General features: G+C 40.6%; 1 protein-coding gene across 1 annotated transcript in view; it reads left to right on the top strand.

Annotated features, from left to right (window-relative positions):
• The window catches only part of CMIP (c-Maf inducing protein), a 138137-nt gene that overhangs the window by 60564 nt on the left and 64052 nt on the right, over positions 1-13521 (top strand). The window contains exon 2 of the mRNA XM_069793377.1: positions 12641-12766. Coding sequence (XP_069649478.1) covers positions 12641-12766 — 126 coding nt within the window. The remainder of the gene's footprint in view (positions 1-12640; positions 12767-13521) is intronic.

Here is a 13521-nt window from a genome sequence, read left to right as displayed (position 1 = left end):
GTCTAGCACTGGTGTTTGTGGCTGAGCTCGTAATGCTCTGATACGCACAAGATACGCTTATAGGCAGTTGCACCTTTGAAAATATGACGCTCTTTCTTCATGCCTAATCCTTGCATCACAGGAATGGCTCTCAATGTACAGTAATGCCTTTGATCTGTACTTTGGGAGAGGTATTGGCAGAAAATTATTAGGATTGGCTGTGGAGGTGTTAGGATGTGGGTCAAACTGCAGCTTTATATCAGTACTTTGGATCTGAGTCTGATTTTTTTATTTTGCAAAGAAAATGATTTGAGGTTAAAGTTCTGAACTTAAATCTGAAGCAGAGAAGCATATTTTTCGGTTGTTCTGTGAATTTCCAGTTGGGCTTAGTGATCCGAAATCTTGCAAAACATTGGAGTATTTGGAAATAATCTGCTACAGTGTTTACAGTGTTGAATTTGGTTTTGGTTTCTGTTTTATTCATTTCCAGTAAGAGCTGGTAATTTGTTGCAAGGAAACAAGAACAGAATCTGATTTGGAATTCAAAGATACGTATTTTTAAATTATATAATTTTCAGAAACAGAAAGCAAAAAGGTCTTTCTCAGCAGGATGCAAGCTAGAGAAAAAGGCAGAGGTTACTTTATTATGCAAGCTTTAGATTTCCTTTCCAATAATACTACTTCCCTAAAACGCCTTGATTTCATCTAGTTGAAGCTTGCTGATCACTTGGGCCTTTTTCAGAGGTTAACATGGATGCTGTGCCTTATTTTAAGATGCTTTATATTTAACCTGTTCCTTTGTCTCTTGGGAAATGATTGATAAACAATCCCTATATTAAGCAGTCTTCTTTAAACGTTATCTGGGAAGATGTCAGTTGGAAAATGAAGCTGTTATATTCTTGATACTCAACCCTTCCTACTAATTCTGCTCTGGTTGTTTTCCTGATGAGCCAGATTTTTCTCTGTCGTTGTAAACATAACAGCACCATGAGATTCTGTTAATGCTGTACTAACAAGTAGTCAAAGCCATTAGAAGGAAGAAAGCTGGTATTAACAGTGAGTTCATATATACCTTTTGTTCAGCCATGTTTAGTGAGAGTTGAGTTTATCAAATACAATGTTAAGAAACTGAAAGAAGAGAAACAAAGCCGTGCGCTGTTCAGTGCGCGTGGCCGGTTGTACTTCAGGGCTGTCGTGTTGTGTCATTGACCTCTGCAGGATCGGTGTGTAACGCAGAGCTGCCCTTCACTGGAGGGAGCCTGACTTGTGAATTAGAGGGGGCAGGACGTTTCCTCAGTCACCGTTACAACTGTGGGCTGTGCAGCGGTGGTATCATACACTGACATGGTGGTATTTGTGGATTTTTGGTTACATACAGGAGGGCAGGAACGGTTATCCTTTTTTCTGTTCCTGCTTTGGGTAAAGCTGATGCACGCAGAAGTGGGCAAACCCATGATGTGGATTCAGGTATAGAGTTCAAAAATATGTCTATTGGAAGCTTTTGTATTCTGCTAAACCCAAAATGCCATAGAAGGGAAGCAACTCATGTTTTCATCCATGTTTGGAGTCCATGTCATTAACACTCAGTGGTAGTTATAAGGCCATGGTGATTTGGATTCTGATTTATCATTAAATATTAACGTACTTTGGTAGTATTGGCTTTCTGATAGGTTTCTGTTGGAAAATCTGTGGTTAGCTTAACTTTGGGCAAACAATTCACTGAAGACCATTCAGATTTCCTTGGCAGAAATTTCTTGGACTAATAGTAGTAACTGGTTGTTGAGGTCAAAGCTCTGAAATGGTATGCTTCTCTCACCCTTTCCTCCCTGAGTGGAAAACTCAGTCTACAAAGTTGTGTTTGCAATATTTGAGGTTTTATAGAAAACAGCTATTTCCTTTAGAGACAGTAAATAAATTAATAAAATAATCTTGACAGAGGGCAAGGATGTTGCTGCAGAATTATGCACAGGAAAGCTGGCTTGACAGTGTAATTGAGCTTGAAAACCCGAACGTAATTGCCAAGGGTGGGAGTGAAACCTGCAGCCATTGTGCTGCCACAACCTGAAGGTCTAGCTTGTCTAAAAGGCTGGAATTATTTTAAAGCAGATTTTTATATGAAACTGGAAAGGAGAGGGGGAGTCAACCTAGTCTAGCAGGCAAAGCTGCTTTGTTAGGAGGATGTTTTTTCACTGAACATATAACTCTCAAGTGATATTGTATAAGCAATTTTTGTGTTGATGGGTAGTGTGCTAGATAATTTTTCCCTTTAAGCAGTAGCATTGTGGCCATCTTTATGGTCTGAGAATGTACGTAAGGCCAAATAAATAAGCAGAGGAAATCCAGAAAGGCATCTGATTTTCCTGCAGCCTGGGAAACACTTGTGTAGCTTCTCACCTTCAGGTGTGCATCACTAGCTGCTGGGTGGGTAAGCAGCTGTTTTCTTCCAGAATTGCATCACTGAGAGATGCATCGGCATGGTCTGGTGTGTTGTGTTGTGTGAGCCCCTGCCTGGTCTCTTCAAACACTAGGCAGGGGGGCATGTACTTCTGTTTCTTTGCCCATGTGTGAGCCCTCTATCAGAGGATACAGAGGAGATAAGCGAGTGTGTCTTGTTGAGGGCTGAATCATCCAGTTGGAACAGAAGATGTTATTGGAGGACTAAGGTGGTTTAGTTTTCAAAAAAACAGTGTGAGAGAGCAGTGTGCGATGCATTAGTGTCTGATAAACAAGGCTTCTCTGGAAATGCATCTCTCTGGAGCCACATGCATTGCTATCCCTGGGGGGACTATTACAATTCCTTGGAATTCTTCTTCAGCCTTTCAGGAACCACCCAGATAAAAGGGTTTGCCAGTTTCACAGTGCCTGGTTGTAGGGTTGCCCTTTGTTTTGCTTTTCAAAGTGTGTCTGTTGAGGTGATGGTAACAAGATCCTTTGTAAGCAGGTACCCATGCTTCACCTTAGGCACTCTTATTTAGCTATCTTGAAAAATAACTTGCTAGGCTAATAAATGTTGTATTGAAACTAAAAGTTTGCTAGCTGTAGTTGGGTATGCCAGTTTCATACCACTTCATTCTCTGTGAGCACAATACCTTTATGATTTTAGCTAAATATTTAATTCATTTTTTTTAAACAAAAGAGGAAGTGTCGCTTTAAATACTTCATTGTATCCTTTTGCATAGTAAGAGGGAGCTCATGAAGGTAATTTAGGTTCTAACTGGTGCTCTGTGTCCTCTCCATTGTGCACTTACCAGTCAACTGACACTTTTCTCAAATATTTACTCTGATATTTCACTGCAGTTGCCCTCTCCTTCTCCATTCCCTCACCATCTCCCTTCCATGGAGGTATCGCACATATTTCAGTTACCCTCTATTTAAATAGCAACACTCCCTTTCAGTACAAACAGTCAGTCAGTCATTAAACAATGAGGAAGACCAACAGTGGAGGAGGTTATGGGTGGGACCAGGAGTCTGCAAGCACAATTTTGCAGAAGACTTCCTGCTGAAGAAAAGAAGAAAAGGACACTTTCCGTTAGTGTCAGAGTGTCATTCTGTAACGCTGAGAGAGACACCAAATCAAGAGGAAATCACTGCTGCAGACACGAGAGCTGGATCTCACTTAAAATTATGTAGAACTGTCCAAATTATTGTTGAAGGTAGGACATGTGAAACAAAACGCTGGCACTTGAACCGTGTTTTCCCACCTCCTCCTGTAGCAGAAGGTGATTCCAAGTGGCTGTGACTCATCCTCAGGAGGTCTCTGGGTTTTTTTGCCTACTAACAGTGAGAGTTTAGTGAGACTATCATTAACAGAATATCTACAGCTTTTTTGAAGGCTCTGCTACATGTCCTTTCTCTTATCTAATGTACAGCAGAGAGCTATATTAATATTTTGCTAAGTGAGCAGCTGCGTGGTGCTTAGTTGCTGGCTGGGGTTAAACCATGACAGAACTCCAGACTTGTTCATCTTTTCTCCAAAAAAGATCAGCACAGGGCATTCCCTGTTGGGAATTCAGAAGTGTAGTTGGGTTACTGCACTCCCTGTCCTGTACTTGTTTATCAGATTGAGATTGGATGTGGTGTCCTGGGAACTGCAGGGTTAAAAGTGCATTAAAAAGAAAAGGAAAAAATTGTTAATGGAAACCATTTGTCTATTGCAGTGTCCAAGGGTTTCACGGCTCTACATGTAAAAGACATGGACATGATAAGTAGTTTTGGAGAATGCTTGTCTGAGTGAAGAACAAGAACTTAATATATAGCATATTTATGCTGTGTTTAGTTTTGCAACAATTTAATTTCTAGATCTTGTAAATAAATTGTAGTAAGAAATGAGCTGGGATGCACATTAAGAAGGTGGTGAGAACTCTCAGGATTGCGGAGTCCATGAGTCAAATTCTGTATTTCTAATGAGACATGGGATCCTGGATAGCTCAGCTTCTTAACAATTTGGTATTTTATACTTGGATCACCTTTCAGGTTAGACTTCATATGTATAGGTGACAGAGGTGAATGTACTGCTTCCCTTGCAGCTGTCTTCAGCCTTTTCAGTTTGGAAAGCCCTAAAATTTTCCATGGGAGGTGCAGATCCTTGCAAAGCGGATCTGACCCTACTGATAACAGTTGCGGTTTCCTTCTTCACCTCTTGTTGACCTACTAGAGATAATGAATGGCAGGCCTTTGAAGATCAGTAAACCAGAAGTAAAAACCAGAGTAAGTGCAAGGACAATATGCAACAGAAACATGCTATTGCAATTACCTAAACCAATTTCAAAAAACACAACCAAACAGAGATCTCCTGTTTGTAGTACATGTCAGTTTGGCCACGTTTCCAGTTATTTAACAGACTGATTATTTTCCAGGTGCCAAGTTTGTATTTGAACTCAGCTGATGATCTTTCATTTCCAGCTCTCAGGGCTGCCTCTGGTTAAAATAGTCATTAAAGGGTGGCATTTTAGTATAGCGTACATTGTGTCTGGCTTGGACTGAAATCCTTCCACCCAGCCCTTTCTCCTCTCTCTGGTTTATCGGCATTTGATACATTTCATGGCGTGCCACATGGCTGATTTATTGAAAGAGAATTGAAAATAGAGAGCAGCCTTGACTCAAGAACGGTTTGTGGATGCGGTTTTGTTTTCTGTCACATCATCGTCGCTATGGTGACTTAGCAAAGATCTGTTTAGCAGTCACTAGGTGTTTCATGTTCTGGCCAAAAGTTAGGGATTTTCCAGTATTCCTCGTAACAGTTGTTTTACAGAAGTACGTGTGTGTGTAGTCCTCTGCAGTAAGTCCCTGCTACTCTTGTATGCATATTGTTGCTTCTGTGAGAAGGTGTGTACCTGCTGTATTTTGGCTGGTGGCGTCCCTTCCTTCCTGAAGTAATTTCAAGGAGGGCTGATAGGTGACCTACCTGTCTCATCAAGGTTATTGAGTATTTCCTCCCTAGGAGGGATGTCGTGGAGTGCAGTGATAAATGCAAAGGGATGGAGAACATGAACCCTGCTAAGGAATGGTCCTTCTTAAGAATGGGTTATGCAGTTTCAGGGGAGGAGGAGGATGTGTTTGGAACTGATTCACATAGTTGGATTCAGGAAGTCTGAGCTCTTTTCCCACATCTCTCAGGCTTCTCATGTCACCTAAAGCATGATCAAGAGCATGATGCAGCTACAACCTTAACTGAGATTTTCTTCTTCTAGGTTGGTAAGTGGGGGATAGTAATTCTTCCCTTGAAGTTCCCCACGTTCATTAGGAGGGGTTTAAGGCTGCAGCGCACGCTTGGAGAATTGCTGCTCTGAGCAGAGGCGCTCCGCCTGGCAGGTGAGTCGGGCCAGGGTCTGTGAAAGTCTCGCTGTGTCTGGCAGGTTGCGTCAAACCCGTCTCCCTCCCTCCCTGCTCCCGATCACCAGCCTGGGAGCAGCCGTCCTGCCCGTGGGTGGCGATCTGGCGGATTTGGCCACCACCTCGGTGGCAAGTTGTGGTCAACCTCTAGCTCTGCAGTGGGGCAGGGGCACCTTGCAGAATGTTCTCATTCCTGTTAGCAGAGGTTTGAAAGCAGGAGACAAGGTTTCTTACTTAGGCTTGACCTCAGAGAGAGCTTTTTGGACACTAGCACCGCAGCCAGTTACGTGTTCAGTGCTACTGGAAGTCCCAGTGGAGTTCCCTTTGTCATGCTAGGCTAACCAGAGAGAAAGGGTTGATTTCTTACAGGCTTCTTAGACAGGGTCATCTTGATGATGGGCATCTTCAGAAGGTCTTCAAGATACATGTGTTATTTTGCTAAATATAACTTGCTAAAATGAACTGAACACTTAGAAGTGCTCCTTCAGCTGGGTTTGACAGTAAAAGAGAAGGATCTCCTCATTAAAAAAAAAAAATCTGTATGCATTACAGCTAACATAGTAAATTTTTCCTGCATATTTAACTCTCCTGTCATGGTACATATCCCATAATATGACCTTATTTTCCCTTCTTCTTAATGATGAACTTCTGTTCTGTGCTTTAAACTTATTTTGGATCTCAATTAATTTGAAGTTCTTCCCTCTGCTGGTGTCTGCTGCACTGATTTTGCAGATTTTGTAGCTCATATGTCTTAATGTTGAGACCAGTTTTTTCTTGTCAGCTCTTTGATGAACAGTTTAGGCCTGTCCATTTTCTATAGCTCCACAGAACTGATACTTCAGCCTCACTGCAGATTGGAAGGGTTTCTTTTCTGCACGGTCTGGGGTAATCTGTTTCTTACTGGCAGCTCTTACATTTTTATCAGTTTTGTAAGGTTAATTAATGCAACAGCCTCCAGTCTTAGTTGTCTTAAATATTTAGAGGAAAGAAAGAGATTTATGCACATTTTTGCTACAAAGCTAGATTTGGTTGAATTTCTGAGTTAGATTCCCAGCTGGTATAAATCAGTGAAGTTCCACTGAAGTCTTTTGGATGATCAGCTCAGCAGAGGATCTGGCCTTTCTCAATTAAATCATGTCACTTACTGAAGTTGAGCTACTTTGCACTGAGCATACGACAGTTGCCGCTGTATTTTTGTGTAGAGAAATATGGGATGTATTTCTACTACCTTTTGTCTCTGTGTAGCTACAAAGAAAGACAGGTGTGTGTGTGTGTGTGTACATTTATACACACACATACACACATGGATGTTTATACACACAGTCACCCACACACAAATAAATGTGGTAGGAAAACTCCTCCCTCTTTTTCCTATCATTAATTATGCAGTAGTACACCCTAGGCTTCAACTGAGATGGATGGGTAGAGCCTCACTGAAGAATTGGGCCACTGTGTCCAAATTTGTTTCCATGTATCAAAAAGCTCCAAAACCAGCCAAACAAAACCCCACCAAGCATCGCTACCAAACTTGGATACATTTGGGAACAAAGCACCTCCAAGCAAAAATAATTTAGATTTGCCCCACAGAGAGATCTCTTCCCCATGCGTCCCTCGATTAAGCACCCATTTCACCCAATGTAGAACTCCCAATGCACAGAGCAAGTGAGGTCTTTTCTTATGGTCCAACACATGAAACCTCCTACTTATCGAGGAGTGGGAAGGGAATAGTGATGATGGGCAGGGCAGGGGTCTGGGAAGTGTGATGGATTAGATGAGAATGTTGTTCCAAGGAAGCTCAGAAATTCCTTTGCGCAGCTTTGGGGCAGAGTTGGGTGTCTCCCCGCTGTTAGTCTTTCTGTCTGTTTTCTTATCACGTTAATCTCTGTGAGATTAACATTGACTTTAAACTCTTTCAAGTCATTATGACAAGTGAGCATGGCAGTAAATTCTTCCATATCAAAAGTGAGACAAATTGTACTGCGCTGCATATTATGGCGTAGTACTACTAATTGCTTAACTTGATAAATGTCTTCTGATAGGTTATATAGTTAATGAACAAAGATGTTAATTGCTCTTATCTGAAATAGCTACATTTGCAGGGGCGTTCTCTGGAGCCATGGATGTCTCCTAACAGAGATTTATTTCAAATCATCCATTGTTTTCAGCAGTTTCAGAGTCCATTACCCTTCAGTGTGCCGACTGAATAGTCTCCACCCCCATCAAAGTTTTGAGAGCAATCAAGTCTTCCTGCATTTTACTCAGCAGGACTCAATCTTATTTGGGTATGGAGAACTTATATGTAATAGAGTATGCTCATCATCCTGGGCTACAGCAGCATGGCTCATTCTTAAGAGCAGTCAAGAGAGAAATAACCACCTGACAGTGGAAGAGCAAGGGTCTGGAATAGCCCCATTTCCCCCCACCATCCGGAGTATTTAATTGGGAAAATCATTCTTCATTGCTGTTGTGTTGGTGGGAGTTGTCAGTCTAAATATGTTATAATGCAAATAACCATCTCTATTTGTAGAATTCATCTTTTCTAGATGCTTTCTTTGGAAAATATGCAGCTGAAGATTTAGTACATTATTATATGAGTAAGTGCATACAAGCCTCATATTAACAATGGACGTCATGTTTATTCTTTCCCTTTTAGAATTTCCCATGGAAACAAGTGGGCAGATTTTTGCATTATTGAGTAGTCTGCTGCTGCTGACTTTTCCCAGAAACGCTAACAGAAAACTAGCCTTATGCGTGAGCCTACATGTTCTTCCAGTTTTGGGAGCACTGGATTCCCCATAGATTTGATTTACAGTAGGTTTTGGTGTGTGGCTATTCTGGTACAAAGTTGTTTCAAAGCTGTATGATTAATAAATCTTTATGGAACTGGAAAAAGACAAAGTTCTCACTGAGGTTAAAACATACCTGATTTCCCAATGGAGAAATTGCATGTTCTGTTATGAGGCTAAAGGCTAATGTGAGGAGAAAAATCTTTCCTTGACTTAGGGTTTTTGTTTGTTGTAATAAATTTCATTTTCATTTATGAGTCTCTTACAGTTTTTCAGAACATGTTCAACAGCAAACAGCCAGAAGTTAAAACTGTAACTGTAAATCTGTAAGCTGACATATGTAGATTCTCTGGCCAAAGTTTCCTAAGTCAAGATTAATTTTGTAGAGTGAATGAGAAAAGTGCATTATCTTGCTTCGTTTGATAGATTTCAGACTTTGCCAAGAAGTATAAATCTCCTTTCAAAAACGACAGCTATAAAAATAAAAATTATTATTTTCTTAAATAAAGGCATTTTCAACTGAACTTGATGTATTACTGCTCCGAGAAGCTGTAGCTGTAGACTGTCTCATACCAATAATTAGATTGAAATATTCAGGTCCTCACTGCTCACTCCCTTCCCCGTGATAGGCTGCCCCCTAAGTTATGTTAACATACTAGTTTCTGTTTCACATTAGAAATGGGGCTGAAGGAGCTAAAAAGTAGTCTGGCAAAAGCTGGATGGGTTCCCTGATCTGCCTGACGCCACAGCCAGACAAATATTTGTACGGGAAGAGGCAAAGTGGGTGGATGGAGGTGGGAATGCTGCTTAAGACTAGTATTGATGCCAGGTGCTTCACGGTGACCCACCGAGGATCTGTCTCATTTTAGGCATTTTCAAATCTCTGAATCCACTTTTCTGGTCTTTCATGTTGTTCCAATTTGAATTTCCCATGAAGTGACCTGGGGGTGAGGATGCAGTTTCTGGGGGTGTGTGTAAGCAAGACCAGCTGGAACATGAGAACGTGCAACACTTGCACTGCTTATTTATCGACCACAGTGATTCACCGTGATCGACGTTTGCATACCTGAATGTCAAAATAGTCTGTATTTTAAGAGGAACCAGTGACTCAGGCTGTGGTTTTACCTCAGGCCATTTCCTGTAAATGGCTGAACTGTGCTTGGTCTTGAGAAAACACAACGGGGGGAACACCGCTCTGTGCAGGGATTAAGTAAGTTGTCCTTTTGTGTGGGGCTGACCTTTACCTCGTGTGTGCCGTGGTGTCCCTGCGAGGAGCACCCTAGCCCTGTGAGGTCTGGGAAGCCTCGGGTCCGAGGACAGCTCTGTTTCAGTGCTTCTTCAGAGCATTTCTGCACAGCCCTGATGTGGGAGTGCAGTCTTCAGCGTTTGACAGCATCTATAAGCACAGTCTCAAGGAACTCTACCCAGTCATAAATCACTTTGCTTTAGACTCTTTCGATTGCAAAACAGAGGTGAAGCTGCCTATATAGCTGGTGTTTTCAGAATTGAAAGTATTTAACTTCCTAGAACATGGTGTTTTTAATGAAAACAGAAACAATGCATATGTTGCATATAGAGATTGAAATAGATTTGGGCTATTCATTTTTTGAGTAAGATAGCAAACAACTGTATAAAGCTTTGTGTGTGGTATGACTAGGTAGAAGGTATGGAAGTGGGATCATGAGAGTGCTATATAAACTACCTCATTGGCATAATGCTTTCATTTGGAGAGATTAGCCATCTGTGTAATTCCATGTTATGGTTTAGGTAGTCTTCCCATCCTTTGCAAACTGCAGAACTCTGTGTTCCTCCATTCTCCTTAACGAAAAGGACTGCTCTATGAGAAGAGGTTTATTCCTGAGATGAAATCACTTGTGTATGGCTACAGAGCTGTGATTGAACTGGATCAGTTGTCTTTAATGCTGTTTAAATGGATGGTTTAAGGTGTAGGAGAGGCTTCTCTTGGGAACAGATTCTGTGAGAATTCTTCAAATCCTCTTTGAAGTTAATGGAGGGTATTAAAGGGCAGTCAGCACCTTCTTAAGAGAGAAATTTAAATTGCTTTGATTAATTTAATTTTATATTTGTGTCGGCTGGTTCTGGACTTCACCCTTCTCCAGTTTTTCAGAGCACGTTTTTGATAACTTTGCCTCCTGAGCGTACTAGATTTTATGCTGGCTGTTTTCATATTTTTCCCTGAGTGTTGTAATGCTGATTACCAAAGGATCTTGGGCCTTTGACTTCCTGTGAGAACAAGATAATTACTCTCCAGTAGGCAACTCATGACGTACAGTATCAGCGTTAAGCCACTGGGATTCCAGTCACTAGTGTAGAACAATATTGTGGGTAAATGAATAAGCAGAAGTTTATCATACTTCCTGCATAACAAGGTTTTCGTTAAAGAGACAGTGAAAATTGTTTTCAGCGAGGGCTAGTGTAAAATGAATGCTGCCACAACAAACATTACTGAAAAAGATATTAAAGTTCAATTCCCTGGCTTGCTGGGTTTTTCTTGGGGAAAAGACAACTGTCTTTTTGTAGCAGCAAAGGTGGATGACAGGGCCATCACTGCATTTTGGCAGATGACGTTCATGGCCTTATGAACATGTATGAAGTGTATAACTTCAAAGTACGATTTCCAGATGCACCACCTACTTAACTTATGGAAGAAGGTTGTACCAATTAGAAGTAGAGACATTCCAAACGCAATTTGCTTATTTCACACTCGCCCCCAGGAATCCTGTGTTGTGATTTTAAGAGTTGGCCCTGTTTGACCCTGAAATAGATGTGGTTTCTCCCCTGCCTTCTTTATTTCAAGACTGTCAGTTAAAAATAACTTACGTATTGGGCGCAGTGGGAGTAAGTTTGAGAAGTTTAAGTTATATGTAAACCAGTAATAGTGAGAAAATAATTCATAAACGTAATGAGCTCTATTCTCTTGCAAGACATGGCCAACCCAAGGGTTTATCCACGTGGTGGGATTAATCATTTTTGTATGAAAATAGTTTCTCTGCCATAGCAATACTGATCAGTTCGCTTACACTGTAGCAAAGCGAAATAAATGACATCTTTGAGCACCTCTGTTAAATACTCAAATTACTTAAACAACATGAAGACTCACATAAAGTATGGTGTATGTACATATACTCGATAGATACATGGCTATGTATCTGTGTATTTATTTATGTTTAGGACATAATTTTACATGTGCTTGCATATATACATTTATATTTCAGCTTGTCTCAGAGATAATTGTACTTCTGTAATGCTTAAGAATTACAGATACTAGGGATACTAATAAGGAGTTTCATGTTTAAGTTTGTTTCCTTGCTACTGTCAATTTATGTTGTACATGTAATTGCAAAGCACAGTTACTTATTTATGTTTTAATTGTGACTTTCACTTTAAACTGGGCATCAGCAGTCTGTGCAGGAAACCAGTACTTAACGTACTTAAGATGAGTAGGCTGAGATGAGTAGGTTGGTTGCTTTGCTCTGCTTTTGCTGAAAGTTGAGGGCTGAATCTTTGGAGCCCCGAGAAGCACTGTCAAATATATCAGTCTAGATTTTGATGATGTGCTTGATCAACCTTGCAGCCAGGGAGAACAAGAAGAATGCGTGGACTGAAACTGCCTTAATATAGTACACTGCTGTTCTGTCTGTGTGACTGAGATGCTTCTTCACACATTTATAGCACGTCCATGGCCAGACCCCTTCTTAACTCAGTTCAACTTGAAATTATGTTCCATTGATTTTGGGTCCAGAACAAGTGCAGTTTGACATTTTTGTATTTCAGGCAACTAGGTTTGGCCTGGTTTTGTTTTTATGTGAGTGATCTTAACACTTGAACGAGTTGGATGAAGGTGGCTGGATGAATCTCTCTGTTGAATGGCCTGTATAGGAATTTTGCTTTCCAATTAGATATTTTGCAGGTATTTTCAACACCAACAGTAATTTTGCTAGTGCTGTTCTTACTTTGAAATTGTGAAACTTCTAATGACTAAGTAAACATTTTTTTTTTTACTCTCCTTTGTTTTCTTGCAGCCAACTGGGTACATGGAAAACTCCATTTCCTACAGTGCTATTGAAGATGTTCAACTGCTCTCCTGGGAGAATGCCCCTAAGTACTGTTTACAGCTCACAATCCCAGGGGGTACTGTCTTACTGCAGGTACAGTAAACACAGAAGTACAATTCTCTTTCTCTCTTACTATGAATCTCCTTTAACTTCTGTTTGCTATGCATGAAATCTTAATTAGATGGACTCAGAAAAGACAGAGAACTCAGTGCTGTCAAATTATCTAACCACCAGAAAATTTGCTCGGGATGATACCTCTGAAACTCTTCATGTTGTTTGACAGTCACAATGGAAATTTTGGGCTACAGCAATTAAATCTTCTTGCTGATTATGTGCATCAAAATAGTGCTCTGTGGAAAAGCACATTGATGCAAGCCTGGAACAATTGTATTTTTACATATAGTCTTATTCCTGCATGAAAAAAGTTAAAAATTTCAACCTTCTGTTCATATAGGAAATCCATAACTTGCACTGGAACTGACAGGTATCTTTTAAAAAAAGATATTCAATCTTCACTGGAAGATTTCAGTATATTTGTATGGATATCTACATATGCTAGTTTTCTAAATGTTATTTTAAAACAGAAGACATTGCGTTTACATTATTCCAGATTTCTTCATCCACTTGTGAGGCTCTGTAGGATTCCTTAGGTCACTGCAAGTTTTAGTGACAGAAAAGCACTCCACAGCACTGAGCTTTGGAACTACTTTGGAGTAGGAAAAGAAAAGCGATTGAAGACCCAGCTGCTTGGCCCCCAGAGAAATTAAAAAGAATGAATTGACTCCAACTTAACTCTTACCATAGTTCTCAACATTGTTTCAAAGACAATTTATTACCTGTTGCCCTTC

This window comes from Haliaeetus albicilla, chromosome 10, assembly GCF_947461875.1.
Source record: "Haliaeetus albicilla chromosome 10, bHalAlb1.1, whole genome shotgun sequence".
In the NCBI taxonomy this organism is placed as follows: Eukaryota; Metazoa; Chordata; class Aves; order Accipitriformes; family Accipitridae; genus Haliaeetus; species Haliaeetus albicilla.
This window is presented reverse-complemented; position numbering and strand designations above follow the sequence as displayed.